At 40.5% G+C, this 18,592-nt stretch overlaps 1 protein-coding gene across 1 annotated transcript in view; it reads left to right on the forward strand.

The window, feature by feature from the left end:
• MTR (5-methyltetrahydrofolate-homocysteine methyltransferase) overlaps window positions 1-18,592 on the forward strand; it is a 100,086-nt gene that overhangs the window by 74,559 nt on the left and 6,935 nt on the right. Inside the window, exons 20-27 of the mRNA XM_060243312.1 lie at window positions 62-214; window positions 1,036-1,143; window positions 5,136-5,236; window positions 6,958-7,025; window positions 8,195-8,315; window positions 12,659-12,740; window positions 17,244-17,342; window positions 17,495-17,570. Of these exons, the coding sequence (XP_060099295.1) occupies window positions 62-214; window positions 1,036-1,143; window positions 5,136-5,236; window positions 6,958-7,025; window positions 8,195-8,315; window positions 12,659-12,740; window positions 17,244-17,342; window positions 17,495-17,570 (808 nt within the window). The remainder of the gene's footprint in view (window positions 1-61; window positions 215-1,035; window positions 1,144-5,135; window positions 5,237-6,957; window positions 7,026-8,194; window positions 8,316-12,658; window positions 12,741-17,243; window positions 17,343-17,494; window positions 17,571-18,592) is intronic.

Raw genomic sequence — 18,592 nt, forward strand, 5'->3', positions numbered from 1 at the left:
TTAAAAATGTATCTACAATACAGACACCATGGCACATTAACATTATAATTTTGTTTTCCAGGGCATTGAGAAATATGTAATTGAGGACACAGAAGAAGCCAGATTGAGCAAAGACAAGTATCCCAGACCTCTGAACATAATTGAGGGGCCTTTGATGAATGGCATGAAAATAGTTGGTGATCTTTTTGGGACTGGCAAAATGTTTCTGCCTCAGGTAAAGGAGAGATGTAAAAAGCTTCTACTGGCTTGCTAAAAATTTACTGCTGAAAAAGGACAAATAGAGAGAACATATTTCCAATCTAGGCCGTGATGATGGTATTTTCAGCCCTGTGGCAGGATCTGAATACAATAGACATCTTCAGTGCTGTTCCTATCCTTAACAGTTAAAGTTTAGGGTATCGCAAATTACTGTGGAAAGGATGCTGCTTTTATCATTGTTAATAATTATTGATTTAGCCTTACATGTAGAAATTAATCCACCTTCCCAGACTGAAAAACCATTCTGACTGGGCTAGTAATCTACTTAATTCATTGTACAAGTTGCACTGTAATACACAGGCAGATGCCAACACTTGCTGCATTTGTGTGTCATTATTTTATTATATGCTTTCATACTCTAAAATTTGTTGATAGTTTGACTACTTCCTTTTGTATGTTCAGTTCTAGGACAAGTACAAACATCTATTTGGTCACCCCCCCCCCCAAAAAAAAACCCCGCTAGTATTTTGTATGATCTGCAATAACTTTGCAAATAACACGGCTCAGCTTAAAAAGGAAGGCAGCTGTCTTGGGGATAGCTTGATCAAAACATTGGCCCTGCTCTTTAGCAAATAGTCTTCCACAATAATTGAGAGAACCCAGAGAGATGAAACTGGGGATGGACCTGAACAGCAGGAAGTCATATTAATAGGGAAGGTTGAGGAAGTTATTTTAGTTTGGAGCTTGCTGGTAATCTTAGCACTGGGGCATGTTGCTGGGTTGCATTTACTACCTTTAATTAAACATTTCAAAAACTATTTTGATCTATCTATTCAGGTGATTAAGTCTGCACGTGTTATGAAGAAGGCGGTTGGTCATCTCATTCCCTATATGGAGCAGGAAAGAGAGGAAATGCGTTCATTGTCAGGAAGCACAGAAGAAGATGTAAGTTATGTACGGGTTGCTTAAATGAATGAATTAATGAATTAAGCTGGGTCGCTTAAATGAATTTTCACCAGAGTTCTGTCAAAAAACCTGGAAATTATTTCAAACTATAGATCCTGACAAATAATGCCATTGCAGCAGCTTCTATCAACAGAAAAGTCCTCTGTGCATACAATAGACCCACTTGTATAAGCTGCTAAAAATGTACCAGTAAGCAGCCGGTTGCAATATGTAGAAAAATAGGCCCTGTAACATTTTTGCCAGGATGGTGGATGCAAAGTTATGGTTAGCTGTACAGCATCCATTGTGGTAAATTTGGTGAAGTATCGGTTGTACTGTCTACTGGGTACTCCACAGACTATCACCAAACAACTTGAGGCATGTTTGGATGGATGGGTAAAAACATAAACCAGCAAAAAGGCAGGGGGAGTTGCCTGTGTTTCTTCCACTTTAGTTCTTCAAATGATGTTCATATCTGCCTTTGCAGCAGATTTTGATTTCCTCATCAGTTTTGCCCCTTGGATGCCTTTAAGGTGGGCAGTTAGCTTTTTTATTTTTTAAAGAGCTGCTTGTACAGTTGTACCTTCCAGCAATTGTTTGTCATTTAATGTTTTTCTTATTAAAAACAAGCTGCTTCTTTTAAGCTGAAAAACTGTCCTGTGGAGGAAGGGAAAGTACTTAATGATATTGCAGACACCCATCCAATCTGTACTCTGCACAGCTGTTTTATGCATACTGGCAGAACTTGTTCCCTCCCAAGTTTGTTCTACCAGGGAAGATTGTACATGTGACAACAATATATTGAGTGCCGTTTGCAGAGCAGAGGGGCTCCTGCCCACCTCAGGAAGCATATGCCAACTTGATGTTCAGCATCTTTGTCTTTGAAAGAACCTGAGGATCTGTGATGTAGCAAGAGCTTTCATCCCTATCAAGTGTGAAAATGAAATAACAGCAGTTGTTTTATAGTTGAAATGGTTGTGAATGCTGGATTGGATTAAGTAACAGAGTTTTATGCTGATTTTGGAGTCTGGTAAGAGATTACAGTAAGGGTGGGGGAGGCTGTTGAAAACTGTTAAAATAATCTTCAGCTACCTCAGGAATATGTTTATCCAAAGAAGGGCGAGGGAGGGAGTGACAGTGAGTGTGGAATTAGGCCAATCCTGTATTACTGCTTGCTGCTATTTGTCGCATGCTGCAGATTCTTAGGGAAATTCTGGATGCTGCTATGGCTAGCTGACACGTGTACAAAAAAATAACGGTTCTGTTCATCCCTAAATATACTTATTAATAATGACAGAACATTCTGTTGTTTGTCCAGTCCTAAAATGAGATGCATATCTGCCTGGCATGGATTCTGTATGGAGTGCAGTCACCTCCAGAGCAGTGACCATAGTGCCAGAACAACAGTGATATAGATAGAAGACTGGTTATTATGTTTTAGAATGAATGACTGCATCTACAGTCTTGTGCCAGAATCAAAACAAAAAGTTGTTTGGTTCTGTTCCTAGTCTTAAGGGTACTCCAGTTCATTAAAGGTCTGAAATCCTCTTGTTTTGATGTAGAAGTCATCTTAAAATCCATGCGTGCCCTGATCTATAGCACAGGTTGGTTTGGAGTCAGGTGCTTTTTCCTTTGCTTTAGTCTTTTCTGTTTACTAATGTTAGAACTTCCATCACCAATTGTATCTAAAATCATGGCTATATTATTCTGTTATACTTATTCATTCCATTCATCTTGATTAAGTTGACTTTGCCTTTCTGCTCCATCCATATAAGCTTTTACCTGTTTATGACTATGATGCAGCATAATGTTGGATAACACAGCCACTTGGCATGGTTTTGAATAAGAACATAAGAGAAGCCATGTTAGATCAGGCCAATGGCCCATCCAGTCCAACATTCTGTGTCACACAGCGGCCAAATACACACACACACACACACACACACACACACTGTGGCTAATAGCCACTGATGGACCTCTGCTCCATATTTTTATCTAACCCCCTCTTGAAGGTGGCCATGCTTGTAGCCGCCACCACCTCCTGTGGCAGTGAATTCCACATGTTAATCACCCTTTGGGTGAAGAAGTACTTCCTTTTATCCGTTTTAACCTTTCTGCTCAGAATGTTCACTTTTCCTAAATGTCAACATTTTAGGAAGACAGGGGAGTTGATTCATTTATCACCCCATGTTTAAACGGATTGCAGAAGAAAGCCTGGAAGCAGTTGAGCAGTGGGAACACTCTGCTCCAGCCCCTCAGCTGTTTTTCAGGGTTTGCTGGTAATTCCAAAATATATCTGGGATTTTTTCTGGATTTTTCTTTTGTTTGTTATCCCAAAAAACCCTGGATACATTTGGGATGCCAAAATATACCTGAAAAATACAGATACGGTGTTTTTTGGATATATTTTCAGATCGGGTAGATCTACGTGCACATCCCTAAATCCAACTGTAGAAGGAAGATATTGAATCAGAATCATAAGAGTTGGAAGGGACCTCCAGCGTCATCTAGTCCATCTCACAAACACCTCCCCCTAAATTCACAGGTTCTTCATTGCTGTCAGATGGCTATCTAGCCTCTGTTTAAAAACCTCCAAGGAAGGAGAGCCCACCACCTCCCAAGGAAGCCTGTTCCACTGAGGAATTGCTCTAACGGTCAGGAAGTTCTTCCTAATGTTGAGCCGGAAACTCTTTTGATTTAATTTCAACCCATTGGTTCTGGTCCTACCTTCCGGGGCCACAGAAAACAATTCCACACCATCCTCTATATGACAGCCCTTCAAGTACTTGAAGATGGTGATCATATCACCTCTCAGCCGCCTCCTCTCCAGGCTAAACATCCCCAGCTTTTCCAACCTTTCCTCATAGGACTTGGTCTCCAGACCCTCACCATCTTGGTCGCCCTTCTCTGGACCCGTTCCAGCTTGTCTATATCCTGCTTAAATTGTGGTGCCCAAAACTGAACACAATGCTCCAGATGAGGTCTTACCAGAGCAGAGTAAAGCGATACCATCACATCACGTGATCTGGACACTATACTTCTGTTGATACAGCCCAAAATTTCATTTGCCTTTTTAGCCACCGCATCACACTGTTAACTCATGTTCAGCGTTTGATCCACTAAGACCCCGAGATCTTTTTTGCACATACTACTGCTAAGACAAGTCTCCCCCATCCTATAACCATGCATTAGATTTTTCCTACCTAAATGCAGAACTTTACATTTATCCCTTTTAAAATTCATTTTATTAGCCCAGTTTTCCAGCCTGTCAAGGTCATCCTGTATCCTGTTTCTGTCGTAATCTGTGTTTGCAACCCCTCCCAATTTAGTATCATCTGCAAATTTAATAAGCATCCCCTCTATTCCTTCATCCAAATCATTGATAAAGATGTTGAACAAAACAGGTCCCAGAACAGATCCTTGAGGCTCTCCACTTGTCACTCCTCTCCTAGAGGAAGAGGAACCATTCACAAGTACTCTTTGGGTGCGATCTTGGAACCAGCCTCTAGTATTGAATTAGCTGGTTTTCCTTTGGCAGAATATATATTTATTTTATTTATTTATTTTTTATTTATTTAGAATTTATATCCCGCCCTTCCCACAAGTGGCTCAGGGCGGCTTATAGAATGGAATGTGTTTTATTTTCTGGAGTCTGATTGTATTTAAAGCAGTTTCTGTTCCTTGTATATTCTGCTTTCTTGTGGCATACTGTAATTTGATATTATTTTCCATTGCACTAAATTGGGCCTTCTTTATGAGGGGTTGTTCTTGGCACCGAGTTCTTGGAAATGGGGACACTTTCTTCCCTCTGCTGGATTGTTGTAATAGATACGGTACCACATCCAAAGAACTCTTCTGTCTAATTCAAGATTTTATTTCTGCTGAAAATATCAGCTGTTGTCTTTGTACATTAACCGTTAATACAATACAAATTGCTCAGGGGAAATTTTAAATTAAATGAGAAATTTTAAAGTGTTTTTCAACTCTCACAGAACCCTTACAATGGCACGATTGTGTTGGCAACAGTGAAAGGTGATGTGCATGACATTGGCAAGAATATTGTGGGAGTGGTTCTCGGTTGCAATAATTTCAGGTAATGAGCTAGAACCAGAATCCTTGCTTTTTGTATTATTGCATATTAGAATGATTAATATTGCATGTTACAATTATGCCATATTAAAATACAGTTCGTGGTGCTTGATAAAAAAAAGGAGCAACACTGAATGAAGCAGAAGGGTATGTCTGTAAGCCAAAATTTTATACATTTGACTTGATAGTCTTTTTTTAATTTGGAAACAGTGGGTTGGATCTGTCAGTAGAAAGCACTGATGGTCACCAGTCTTCTCACTTTCCCCCTTCTTCCAGTAGCCAATTCTGACCCAGGAAAAGTTTATTCCTGAGGTCACAGGACCAGGCATGTGGTTCAGGTGGCTGCAGTGGGATGGGAGAAAAGGACAAAACTGCTCCCTCCTGTCTCTTTCATTTATAGAACTCCACTGATGAAAGAGGGAGTGCCCTCCCTTCCCTATTCAACTTCCCGACCCTGGCGGCTGGTGGGAGAGGAAAACTAGGAAAATTGGGGATCCTTATGTGAGCCATGTACAATACTAGCACCAAATCCAACCCTTAATCTTTAGTATTTTCACTGGTACTTTTGGGCTGGGGTTATTGTTTGTAGTACTTGCACAGAAACTTATTATTGATTGAAAATGGAATTTGAAACACAGTTGCTGCTTCACGTTTAACATCTGTGGTTGGTTTGCTGCAGGAGACATCCTTAGACTCAGGCACATTGGCCTTACCATATATCACTTGGAAACCAATCATTTCTGTATTTATGATTAATGTAGTTAGTTGTTTCCTCTGAACTGCAAACTGCTTTGCTCTCCTTGCCTTTAAAATAGGATTAAACTGTGGTTTGGACCCCTGGTTTAGAGGCAGGAGAACAAATAATGATTTGCGATCTAGAGAAAACAAACTATATCTCCTGGAAATGCAGAAGTAATTCATTTCTAAGCCATTACAAGGTGATATGGGGGAGGAAGCACATGAGCTGATGGATTTCCAAACTTTGTTTCCATCAAGACAATAAATTGTTCATGACCATGCCGCCAGGGATGTTGCTTTCAGCCATAGCAAAGTTTAGGATAAACCTTTGTTGTTTGGCAGCACTGAAACTAAAACTTCTTCAGTCAGAGACTTTTAAAAATTAAGCTATGAAAAAATCTACACTTTACACAGTTTTGGTTTCTGTTCTCAAAGGATTGCAGGTGAGCTGATAGATATGTAACAAGGGATGTTGTAGTTTTGTAAAATTGCATTTTGATTAATTTAGCCATTTTAACATTGATTACTGCATGTCTGAATTGGTTGGTGGGTTTTGACATCCTCATGCTTTATTAAGAAATACGTAATTGGTCTAGCAGGCACAAAGATGCTGGGGCCTTTGAGTTAAGATATTGCTGAATAACTGCAACAGATTGAGTAAGCTAACTTAAAACATCTTAAAGCACTACCATAATTTTCTATGCCTGTTTCTATGGTGTATGGGTACACTGCAGCCCTGAATTTAATCAAGCAATGGGAAAATGTGTCCAAAACTAAAGGAAACATGGTTGCTTAAATAAAATGTAGAATCCACAAAGACAAAACTTGTACCACTGAACCCCCATATCGATAAAAGAAAGAATGAGAATGATTTTTCATTTTATTATTTAAAGATTTTTTTTCTTGGATGTGCCTTTGAAATGGCAGTCAGCTATGAAGCCTTTTTTTACTAAATGTAACATGTTCCTCTCCCCCCTGCCCTCTCAGAGTTATTGATTTAGGAGTCATGACTCCATGTGACAAGATACTCAGAGTGGCTTTGGAAAATAAAGCAGGTAGGAGGATGTTCAGTCTTCATTTTCTTTCCTTAAACATAATGAAATTATGATCCTGAATTTTCTACTTGTTGAAAGTCCATTCTCACTCATCTGAAGAAAATGCAAAATTCTAAGCAGATAAATTAGTGTAATGTCTTTTCTTTTTCTGATTTTCACATGAGGTTTCTTTACACAGAATAATTACAATACCCCAGGACTTGCTGAGGAAAAGGGTTGCAAGAATTTGAAAAACAGATGTTTCATAAACTATCTGCATAATGGGATCTCAGCTTGCATATTCCTGTTCTTATTCATATTGCAGCCTGATGCAAAGATATTGAATTGTTTTTACTTTCTTTAGAACTCTGTATAATTAAGTCAAGGGTGTTGAACTAATTTGTTATGAGGGCTGGGTCTGACATAAATGAGACCTTGTCGAGCTGGACCATGTCAGACTGGGCCATGTGTGGACCTATTTAAGATTAGGTAGAAGAGATATAAACTTTATAAAGGACACAGACAAACTGAATTAAAGATTTTTTTAAAACTTAAAATAAAATGTCCTTAAAACATAAGCACTTGTTGGTCTTAAAGGTGCTTTCTTTGTATTTCTCCTTTGGGATCCAGGGAACTGGGCAAAGGAAGCTCTGGATATTTCCTTCCTTCCCCAGGGAACCAGGAAGGGGAGGCGCCTCAGCCAATAGAAGGAAGAGAGACTTGGCTCAGTAGCTCTGCTGTGCGATTGAGAGAGCCTGGCAAAACAAGCTCTACCTCCCCCAGGAGAACCCTCAGCCAATGAAGAAAATAAAAGTTTTGCTCTGTAGCGGCTGAGCAACTGAGCAAGCCTTGCAAAGCGAGTTGTGATGCAGAAGGAAGCAAGAGAGAGGGAGAAGGGAAGCAGATGACAGCCAGTTGCTCAGGGGCCTGATAGGAGCCCTCTGGGGGCCTGATTTGGCTCCTGGGCTGCATATTTGACACCCCTGAATTAAGTATTCCATTGGCACCCATTTCATAGATGAATGGAGTGAGGAGTGAGGCACAGAAGAATGTGCAAGTCTATCTAGTATCAGTGAAAAATCTAGGGGAAGAAGCCTTTTGCTCATTGCTCAGCTGACTGATTTTATCCAGTATCTGAAATAGCTATTGAAATGTTATGTTAAACATTTTTAACCATTTTTCTTTAATAGATTTTATTGGCTTGTCTGGTCTTATCACACCCTCTTTGGATGAAATGATATTTGTTGCTAAGGAAATGGAGAGACTAGAAATAAAGATTCCATTGCTGATTGGAGGAGCCACTACTTCTAAGTGAGTAAAGTGTTTGGAAAACAATATTTACTACAGTCCTGGATGTACTAGAGTGTCAGATATCCAATATTATTTTAATGTAATGTTGTAGGTATATAAAAGAATAATGTTATTTTTAATTGAAAATTACAGTGAGTGGAAAATTACAAAAATCTGGTGTTGGAGCTCAGGCCTGAGTTTCAATGTGAACATATTTGTTATAAATAGACTCACCAGTAGTAGAGGATCTTGGCGTTGGGTGTGTGTGTGCGCGCGCAGTAGTCTTGGAGTAGAGCATTGGTCCATCCCTCCAGCACAAAATCTCCTAGACACTGACTCTGGTTATTCAGGTGCATTAACAGTGATAGAATAAATTCACCTTTGGAGTCCTTAGTAGGGAGTCTGCTTGCTCCCTTCTGGTCTTCTCTGTCTTCACTATGCCCCCTCTCCTTCTGCTTGCCACCAGTTTTAAGACTTTCCCCACAGTTGGAGGCCATCTCACTTCCATTTATCCCATATGCAACATAGCCTTAAGGAAATGCCATCTCACCTAATGGAGGCTGTGATGGCCGGCCAGCTCCTCTCCATAGAGCTTGTTCCTAGCCACACCCATCCCACCAGTCTTCCTGGGGTTTTTGATTCATCCACGGGGTTTGGCTGATGCTGGCCCCTCTTCATCTCCAGGGGTAGTGTGGCCACTCCTTCAGCCCCTTTTCTTTCATCCTGCTGTCCAATGACCTTGTGGCCCAGAATACCTGGGCTACAGTTGTACAGTACATATGTGCCTGAAATACTTACATGTTTGCTGCAGCACAGCATCTTTGTTTTTTTAGTCAATATAGGTGGACAAGTGGAAGGAACAGCATGGCTTATGGTGAGGAAGAACTCATCCTTCTCCCAGCCTCTCCAGCTCACACAGAGAGAGGTGGGGGTGAAAGAAGCTTCTCCTTCTCTATCCACCCTTTTGTAGAGGAGAGGTAGAAGTTTTTGAGCTGGGTTTGGTGGTTTTGACGGTGCAGGAGTAGGGGGGACAGCAGTAGCTCCCACTCCTTCTCACCTGCCTGTCTAACAGAGGAAAGGCAGTGATAACAGACCTGATGTCACTGGGGGGTTCTCTATTGGTTTCATTTGGTTAACTGTCCCCCCCCCCCAGTAGATTTATGTTGTCTGCACAAGCACAACCAACATCCCTTTGTTTTGGGAGGATTTAACATTGCCACATTTTTTTGCAAATAAGGGTGGTACTCCCAGGTCTGCAAAAGAATGCCGGCTATCTGAGCTTTGCTCCATTCTTTGGGTCCATCAATTGTAGCCAGGAGGCGCTGCCTGCCTCTAGAGGTACCCCACTTGAGCTAAGGGGACTCCAACCTATACAAAATGGAGTCTGACCAGAAACAGGCCAAGAAATACTTCATTCAAAATGGAGCAGACCAGAGGGCTTGTTCTAGTCCCACCTAAAGGCTCCCTCCATACATGGCCTGGCCAAATGGAATGCATAATAATAATGAGGACTGCTGGTAAGTATTGTTCACACCCTAATCCTCTGATTAATCAGCCACCTCCCTGAGTTTGGTGTAGTGGTTAAGTGTGCGGACTCTTATCTGGGAGAACCAGGTTTGATTCCCCACTCCTCCACTTGCACCTGCTAGCATGGCCTTGGGTCAGCCATAGCTCTGGCAGAGGTTGTCCTTGAAAGGGCAGCTGCTGTGAGAGCCCTCTCCAGCCCCACCCACCTCACAGGGTGTCTGTTGTGGGGGAGGAAGGTAAAGGAGATTGTGAGCTGCTCTGAGACTCTTCGGAGTGGAGGGCGGGATATAAATCCAATATCTTCTTCTTCTTCTTTGCTGCAACTCAGCTTTTCTTTGTCTAATTCTATGGTAATATCTGACACCTGGACAAATTCTTTGTTCCCTATGCTTGCCTCTCTCCAGGGGTATCTTTGCTAAACCGCCGAAACAATTAACACATATCCTGACCTTTTGTAACCCATTGGGCAGACATTACTAAATCAGCACTATCTATTATTACCTGAAGATCCATTCAGGTGACCAGAGTCAGCTCTACTCATTGGCTTGAGGTGAGCAACCAATCAGGTATTCAGAAAAGACTAATCACTGCCCACTAACAAGCCAACCCCTTTTTGGGAGGACCTCTTCCTTTCCAAAAGATTATAACATGAGAGAAAGCTTCATCTCTCTCTCTCTCTCTTCAAGCTGAGCACATGACACCAGATTGGTGCCCCCATTACTCTAAATAAGGGGGCCCTCAGACATGGCACATGGTAGTGCATGTCTACATCTTCAAGTTGTAACTGAACCCCACCACATCTGGACCAGGTAATATTGCCTGCCTCAAGACCCCCTCAATTCCTCTATCGATAACCTCTACCCTTCCTAGCCTCTTGATTGCCTGTATTGTGTATTTGTGTGGGTGAATGTATTCTTTTTACATAGTTTAAGTAAACATTATAAAATATACTTGCCTGGAGTATTCTTGCTTGAAAACCCATATTATTGAAGAAAAAATACTTTGCTCCTAGTTTGCTCTACCTAGTCTCCATATTGCTAATTTCCCCATTATAAAGGAGACATAAGCATTTCCCGTAACACAATATGCTTGGGGGCCAGGTTAATCATTATAGATAGGATAGAATGAGAGCAAAACAATTTTCAGATTGCCAAAAAGGATCAGCACAGAGCCATACATGAGCTAGCTCTGATGAATATCAAAAGGTAGAAGAAGACAGTTTCCATACTGGAAAGAGAGTGGTGGGATGGGGGTGGCAATGCTGTTGGAAGAGTGACTAGGGAAAGCTTTACTAGCTTTAAAATCCAATCAAGCCTGCTATTGACACTTGCCTGCTAGTATCATTTGCCTGCTGTTGTCATTCAACCTCTGAAATCACTTCACTCTCCAAGATATTAGGACAGATGGATTCACATTCTAACTGTATCTGAAGAAGTGAGCAGTGACTTATGAAAGCTCACACCCCGCCACAAATTTTGCTAGTTTTTAAATGCTACTAGACTCTTGCTCTTTTCTGCTGCTAAAGACAAACTAAAATGGCTACCCATTTTGATCTAGCTTTAAATAGGCATGCACAAATTTCCTTTCCCACTGTAATGGGTATAACTTTCACACACATAATTCAACATAGTGTGTAACAAGAGTGGTAGGTCATAGCAGTTTTCATCTATTGTGCAACATCTGAACAGGGAACAAGTCAAAAGACACACTTTTCCCCACAGGGACATTTAATGGTATAAAATTGCTTTCTTTTGCACCCAACATTTTTCCTTCCACAGAATTATTCCAAGAAGTTTGACATCTGTAAGTTTTCATATTCACTGGTGAAACTTCATTCTTTCTGAACCCAGAAACTACAGCTAGTGCAGAACACGGCGGCCAGGCTGTTATTGGGGCTCCCTAAGTGGGAGCACATACAGCCGGGGCTGCGGGAACTGCACTGGCTACCAATAGTGTACCAGATTCGTTACAAGGTGCTGGTTTTTACCTATAAAGCCCTATATGGTCGAGGACCTGTCTACCCTAGGGACCGTCTCTCCCCATACATTCCCCAGAGGGTACTTCGATCTGGCTCTCAAAACTTACTGGTAATCCCCGGGCCGAAGGAGGCCAAACTGAAAGTCACCAGGGAAAGGGCCTTTTCGATCGCCGCCCCCCACTGGTGGAACCAGCTACCAGAAGAAATACGGGCCTTGCAAGATCTTGGCCAATTCCGCAAAGTCTGCAAAACCATCCTCTTCAAGCTGGCCTTTAACTAATGTAGTGCCTACAGTGCAGATGGAATGCCGTCACACTGAAAAATGGAATAATACTTAGATCTTAGCACCAAAAGCTATATAATGCTGATTTTAATTCTGAATGTTTAATTTTATTGAATGGATTATTTTATAGCTGGTATATTTTACTATTGTGGATTTCTGTGTTGTGAGCCGCCCTGAGCCTGCTCCGGTGGGGAGGGCGGGATATAAATTAATTAAAAAAAAAAAAGTAATAAATTTGTTCAGCCCAGATAGAGCTGTCATCAAATGGGGTGGGAAGTTGTGAGATCTCTTTTTCTGTATGCTGACACATAATAATGGCAGTTATTCTATGTTGGCAGTTGATGAAGTTTTACGTCATCCTCTAACTCACATGGCAACTGCAGCAACATCAGTAGTGCTGAATGTACTCTTCTGCCCTTCGTGCATTTGGATAATGTGCAGATAGATTGCAGTTTCCATGGAAAGGAAGATGACTTCTCTGCAGTTTGTTTTATGGCTTTTCCCATTGAGTTATAAAAATGTTTGTACATTAACTAGATGCTGAGGCAATTTGTTCCATATTTTTTATCATTTCAGAACACACACAGCAGTAAAAATCGCTCCACGATACAGCGCTCCTGTCATTCACGTCCTGGATGCTTCTAAGAGTGTGGTAGTGGTAAGTAGTGGAATATATTTCTTGGTACATCATACAAAGAAAAGAATTCAAGTTGGTCAGACAGAAGGATTGTTTACTGTAATATCCTGCTCCATAAGTGACCAGATATGCATGCTTTGTGATATTTAGCAACACAGGATAGAGAATCCTGCCTTTGCATCCTTATTAGATTATTGACGATGTAACAATTCGAAAATCCTGAGCCACTGTATTTGGTACTTTGTTCATAAAACTGAACCCTGTTACTGGTTATTGGTCATACATGTTTCAGGAGGCAGCAGGATTCCACTGAGTGAATAGTTGTTTGTTATTATGGATGTTTGAGTGCCTATTTCACTGCTGGAAGTACTGAGGAAGAGAGGTGGTAGTGGTTTTTACTATTCCTGGTGATATTGCTCTCTTCAGAGAGAGGCAGTAGCAAAAAAAAAAAAGTTCCTTCCTGAAGGCGCTTATAACTAAATGTCAGCTGGATGACAAGGTATCAAGAGCATTGGAAAAAGTCCAGAAAAGGGCAACTAGAATGATTAAAGGGTTGGAACACTTTCCCTATGAAGAAAGTTTAAAACGCTTGGGGCCCTTTAGCTTGGAGAAATGTCGACTGCAGGGTGGCATGATAGAGGTCTACAAGATTATGCATGGGATGGAGAAAGTAGAGAAAGAAGTACTTTTCTCCCTTTCTCACAATACAAGAACTCGTGGGCATTCACTGAAATTGCTGAGCAATCTGGTTAGAACGGAAAAAAGGAAGTACTTTTTCACCCAAAAGGTGATTAACGTGGAATTAACTGCCACAGGAGGTGATGGCAGCTACAAGCATAGCCAGCTTCAAGAGGGGATTGGATAAAAATATGGAGCAGAGGTCCGTCAGTGGCTATTAGCCACAGCATTTTTTTGGAACTATCTGGGGCAGTGATGCTCTGTATTTTTGGTGCTTGGGCGGGGAGGGGGGTCAAAGTGGAAGGGCTTCTAGCCCCACTTGTGAACCTCCTGATGGCACTTGGTATTTTTTTGGCCACTGTGTGACACAGAGTGTTGGACTGGATGAGCCATTGGCCTGATCCAACATGGCTTCTCTTATGTACCAATAATGTGAGAAGGGGGGGAGATGCAGTTGTAATGTAAAGAATATGCATAGATATAAATTTTAATTTGTCAAGGGGTTGAGAATTATTATTTTGTTTCATTCAGTTCATTAACCAATAACAACTAACCATGATATATTGAATTCCAAGCACCACTTTGTATAGAGTGTTTTGTAAAAAGTAATGTTTGCATGCAACAATATCACACCATTTAAAAGCTGGCTGCTGTGTGCTATATGTTCTGTGAAATCTCTGTGCTTTGACAGTAGTCTTTTCTGTATTAAAACTAGATTTCTGTGTTATCCTTGGGACTTGGACATTCTAGCCAGGTGACTTTCACAAAAGAGAACACCAGAGTGTGCAATAAAATTGGACCCATGTCTTCTGTCCACTCTCTGTGTATTCAGCTGCCGTGAAGCATGTATGTGTCTTATGGCCAAATCTGAGGTTGTACTCCCTTTTTCCTATGCAGTATCATGCTATTTTTAAATCAGTCATAAAAGACAGCAGTTAAACATCAGTGCCTCATGTGGCAAATTTCCACAGTCAAGCAGAACCTCTCCCCCACTGAGTGTTGGGCTTGGAGACTTCACATGATTAGATTGTGAAATGTTGCCAGTTGGAGGTGATTTCTGGAAACCTCCATATGGTACCTGAAAGACAAACATTTATTTCAATATGAGCTTTTGTGAGGCACTGCTGACTGCTTTGGATATGCATGGAAATCAAACTGAGAATCTTCCTTTATGGGGCAGCTTACAAGCCTTTTCTTGCTTACAGGCAAACCCCCCCCCCCCCCAACACACAACTTAAGATGGCTTCTCACTAATAACAATCAACCATCCAACAGTGGCACAAACTGAGGAACCAAATCTTTCAACAAACCTAGAGTGCAGCTTTGTCCTCTTATACAGTCAGCTAATACCGTTACAAGACCTAACAACACCAGCTACATCATCCTGGGCCTTTCAGTTTGCACAACATCCAATTTAATATATGCCATCATGTGCCAGCTATGCCCTTGTACTGTCTGTGTTGGACAGATGAATCAGTCTCTGCATGACAGAATCAATGAACACCATCAGGCATAAGAAACCACAGCATCTAGTGGGCAAATGTTCTGGACATAATACTATAGACCTGATGGTCAACGTTCTACAAAAACAACTAACAGCCTTTAAAGGAAATGTGCAATGTGAAAGTGTTGAATTAAAACTCAAGAAATTAAATACTACAGATCATCCTGAGACTTAGGCTTCCTTAATCACTTTAGAGAAATTTTAATTAGCATGTTTTACCAGAACATAACCTATTTTTTACCTTACATATCTGTTTCAATTGATGATCTTTCTCATCACCCATTATTTCTGATTGCTAGTTCAGACATACAGAAAGGTCATACTGGTTTATTCTGTCTGATTAGGATTCACTGATTCTCTCCCTACTTCCTCTTTCCCACTTATTGAATCTACTCCTGAAAATCTCATGAAAAATTAAACCTCTGCCTTAATTCCTCCCCACCCCAAAACCTACCCCATAAATAAAGATTCTCTGTTTGATTTCCAGACATATCTCATAAGTGAGTGGTGACTCAGAAGCTCATATAGATATAACTCTTGTCTGTATGGTGCCTTTCAACTCTTGTTTGTTTGTTTTTTGCTACAACAAACTATAACACAGCTACACCTTTGTGGTCTCTAGATGGGGCCCATAATATTTGAAGCTGAGGCTTAAGGACAAGTGTGGTACAGCCAACTATAGACTAGCCTCAGAGCTGCTAGTTCTTCAGCAGACATTTGCATTTGCTAGATGGCAAAGTTGAAATAATAATAACTGCAAATATATAATCTCTTGGCACCTCTTTCTGTAAAGAAATGGCTTTCCCTATGGTGCTTCTGAGAATGAATGAAATTAAAAAAGGCTTTATTCAAAAATAGGTTGGACAAAACTTGCTGAGAAGCTTTGTAACTGCCATTCTCAAACTGTGGGTCTTTCTCCTGTAGGAGGTGATATGGGTGCGAGGCCTCACATATTCAGATATGCCTTTGAAAGAGCTAATGGACATGACAGCTGCCCCCCCCCCCCAGTGTTGTATTACAATTTTGGTTTCCTGTCTATATTTTGTGGCATTGTTCTGCTAATTTTTTTGGAGACAGAGATGAAGTGGCATATAAATTAATTAAATGCATTAAATAAATGGCACTGTTTTTGTGCAATAGCCATTTTAAAACTAATACAGAACTCCCATTCTTACTGAAGCATTTAGGACTAAAAGGCACATGAATGAAGCAGAAGACTTATTCCTACCTACTTTATTGGAATAGACCTACTTGTTTGCTTTATTTCATGGTGTCATATTTGCCCTAATAACTGGTTCCCCGCAACTTGTTAAGTGAAGTGTAACAAACAGTGCCGGTACCCTTGAGCTATATTAAACTGCTTATCTCCTTTACCAGTAGTATAAAATGGCACTCATATGATTTTGCCAGTGTCTAAATGTACAGCAAAATGTTTTTAATTTATCTAAGAAAGTGTAAAATACTATGGAAATTATGTGATTTTTGCAAAGGCTTCTTGTAGATCACTACCATGCATTTCTGTTTAGGGATGATGCTTTTGAATGCCCAAGGCAGTCATGAACTTAATTAAATCTAACTAGAACAGCTTGCTTAATGAATAATAGAAATCTCAGAAGTAGCTTGCCTGTGATTGTAAATATATTCAGTATGCTTTGCTAGGCTCACACTTTGAGTCTTCCAGTTTCAGACTGTTCCTGCAGTTTGGCTATGTTCTGAGGGCATATTTTGGGTTCCAAATGAGATTCTTAAACTGTGTGGTTGGGGTTTAAAGTGGCTCCTGTATGCTTAAACCAATTATGTGGTGGGAAATGTAGAACCTCCTTCTTAATGTCGTAGAACTCCAGCAATTGATAAATGTGGAGCTTTCAAGACTTTAAAATGGCAGTAAAAATCCATTTGGCCATATTTTTATTTTTCATGAGTTAACAAGCTTTCAAATTTGATAATTTTGTAATTTGAAACAACCTGGACTTAGTTTACATTTAAAAGCTTAAACAAAAATCTCCCAAGTCACCACCCCATTGGTTCTTTTTTTTTTTTTTTGCATTCTTACCCTCAGCACATGTTTATTTTTGAAGTGGCAAATAAGTCTGTGTTTGATGTTTTCAACACCTTCATGTGGGAGCTTTCTGTGTGAAATAGTTCCCTTAGGAAAAGATGAATTTTTTTTTTACAGAAAACAATCACTTTTTTCTGTTAGTATACTTCATTTTTTAAAAATTGAGGGGCTTATTACACATGTTTTTGTAGAGGGATTTGAAGTGCTTGGCGAAGAGAAATGTCAAGAAATTGGTTTGCATGCATCAGCCTCAAGCTTAATAAGCATGCTGTGTTCATTTCAGTGCTCTCAGCTTTTAGATGAGAATCTAAAGGATGACTTCTTTGAAGAAATACTAGAGGAATATGAAGATATTAGACAGGACCACTACGATTCTCTCAAGGTAGATAAAATTTCTTAATGTTGAGTATACAAAGCATTTGTCATTACGATCTACATTTTCTTGTTCATGCTTTTTGAAAAACCCTTGATAAATCAACTGATAACTTGTTCAGACGTGATGCAGATATCAACTACAGCCTTATTTCCATGCAGGAAAGGAGATATTTGTCACTACAGCAAGCGAGAAGCAAGAGCTTTTGTTATGATTGGTTAGCACAGCCTAAACTAGGTTAGTTTGCCTTTTCTTCTTCTTTAAATGACTTTTGTGCTTCATGAGATGACAGATTTGTTCTTGTCAGAAGAAACAATAATTTGAAAACTTTATGTACATTTTAATTTTAGCTTTAATATACTATTTTAAAAGTAATAATGAAGCTGTCAAATAATTGTTATCCCACATTACAGAAGAAACCTAAATATCTGTTACTGATCAGGTCTGGCTAAGTTCTACAAGCATGTAGCATTGTGGCAGAATGTAAAGCTACCTTTTCAGTTTGACTCAAGGGGACACTGAAAACATAACCAAAAAGTAATGTAGTTCAGTGCTTAAGTCACTACAAGTGAAACTCCGGGGGTCCCACCCCACCCTCCTCCACTCCCCTGCCCACTGCCTGCAGCACCTGCCAGTTCTTGCTGCTTTTCCCCTGCTCACTTGCCTACTACACCTGTTGTCTGATGGTGGAGTAGTGACAGCAGCTTTAGCTCCTCTTTCTCCCACACATCTGCCCAGTCATCAGCTGCACTTATTCCTTCGAAGCTCCTGCTCCTCCAGCCTCCCACTTGCCAACAACGGGTGTTGCCCAGAAGTAGTGGAACAATTCTCTCCCTCCCACCTGCTTACCTGCAGCACCTATTCTCCAGCAGCTGATGGTGAAGGCAGCTCCTGCTCCTTACCCACCTCCCTCAGAATGGTGGCTGAGATATTGAGATGTAGTTGCAAGATCTTGGAATTTTTTGCCAAACATTTTTTTAATTTTGTTTTGTTCAGGGATTTTTCTTCAAACACTGCTCCTCCCTTTTATTCCCCAGTCATAGTTCCATCTCTGTTTTCGCTGCTGGTTTTTACTTAAGGCAAATATCCATTTGAATACATAATCAGTAGTCTGCTGTTGCACACATATTCCATCCATTATGTTAAAATCCCTCAAATAATTTATTGTGATGTAATAGTATGGGAGGACACCAAAATGCAGGAGCAGGATTGGTAAGGTTCAGCACTTTGGGATAGCATCTGAGGCTTTGAGTTGGAGT

Source organism: Heteronotia binoei, chromosome 1 (genome assembly GCF_032191835.1).
Source record: "Heteronotia binoei isolate CCM8104 ecotype False Entrance Well chromosome 1, APGP_CSIRO_Hbin_v1, whole genome shotgun sequence".
NCBI classification, from domain to species: Eukaryota; Metazoa; Chordata; class Lepidosauria; order Squamata; family Gekkonidae; genus Heteronotia; species Heteronotia binoei.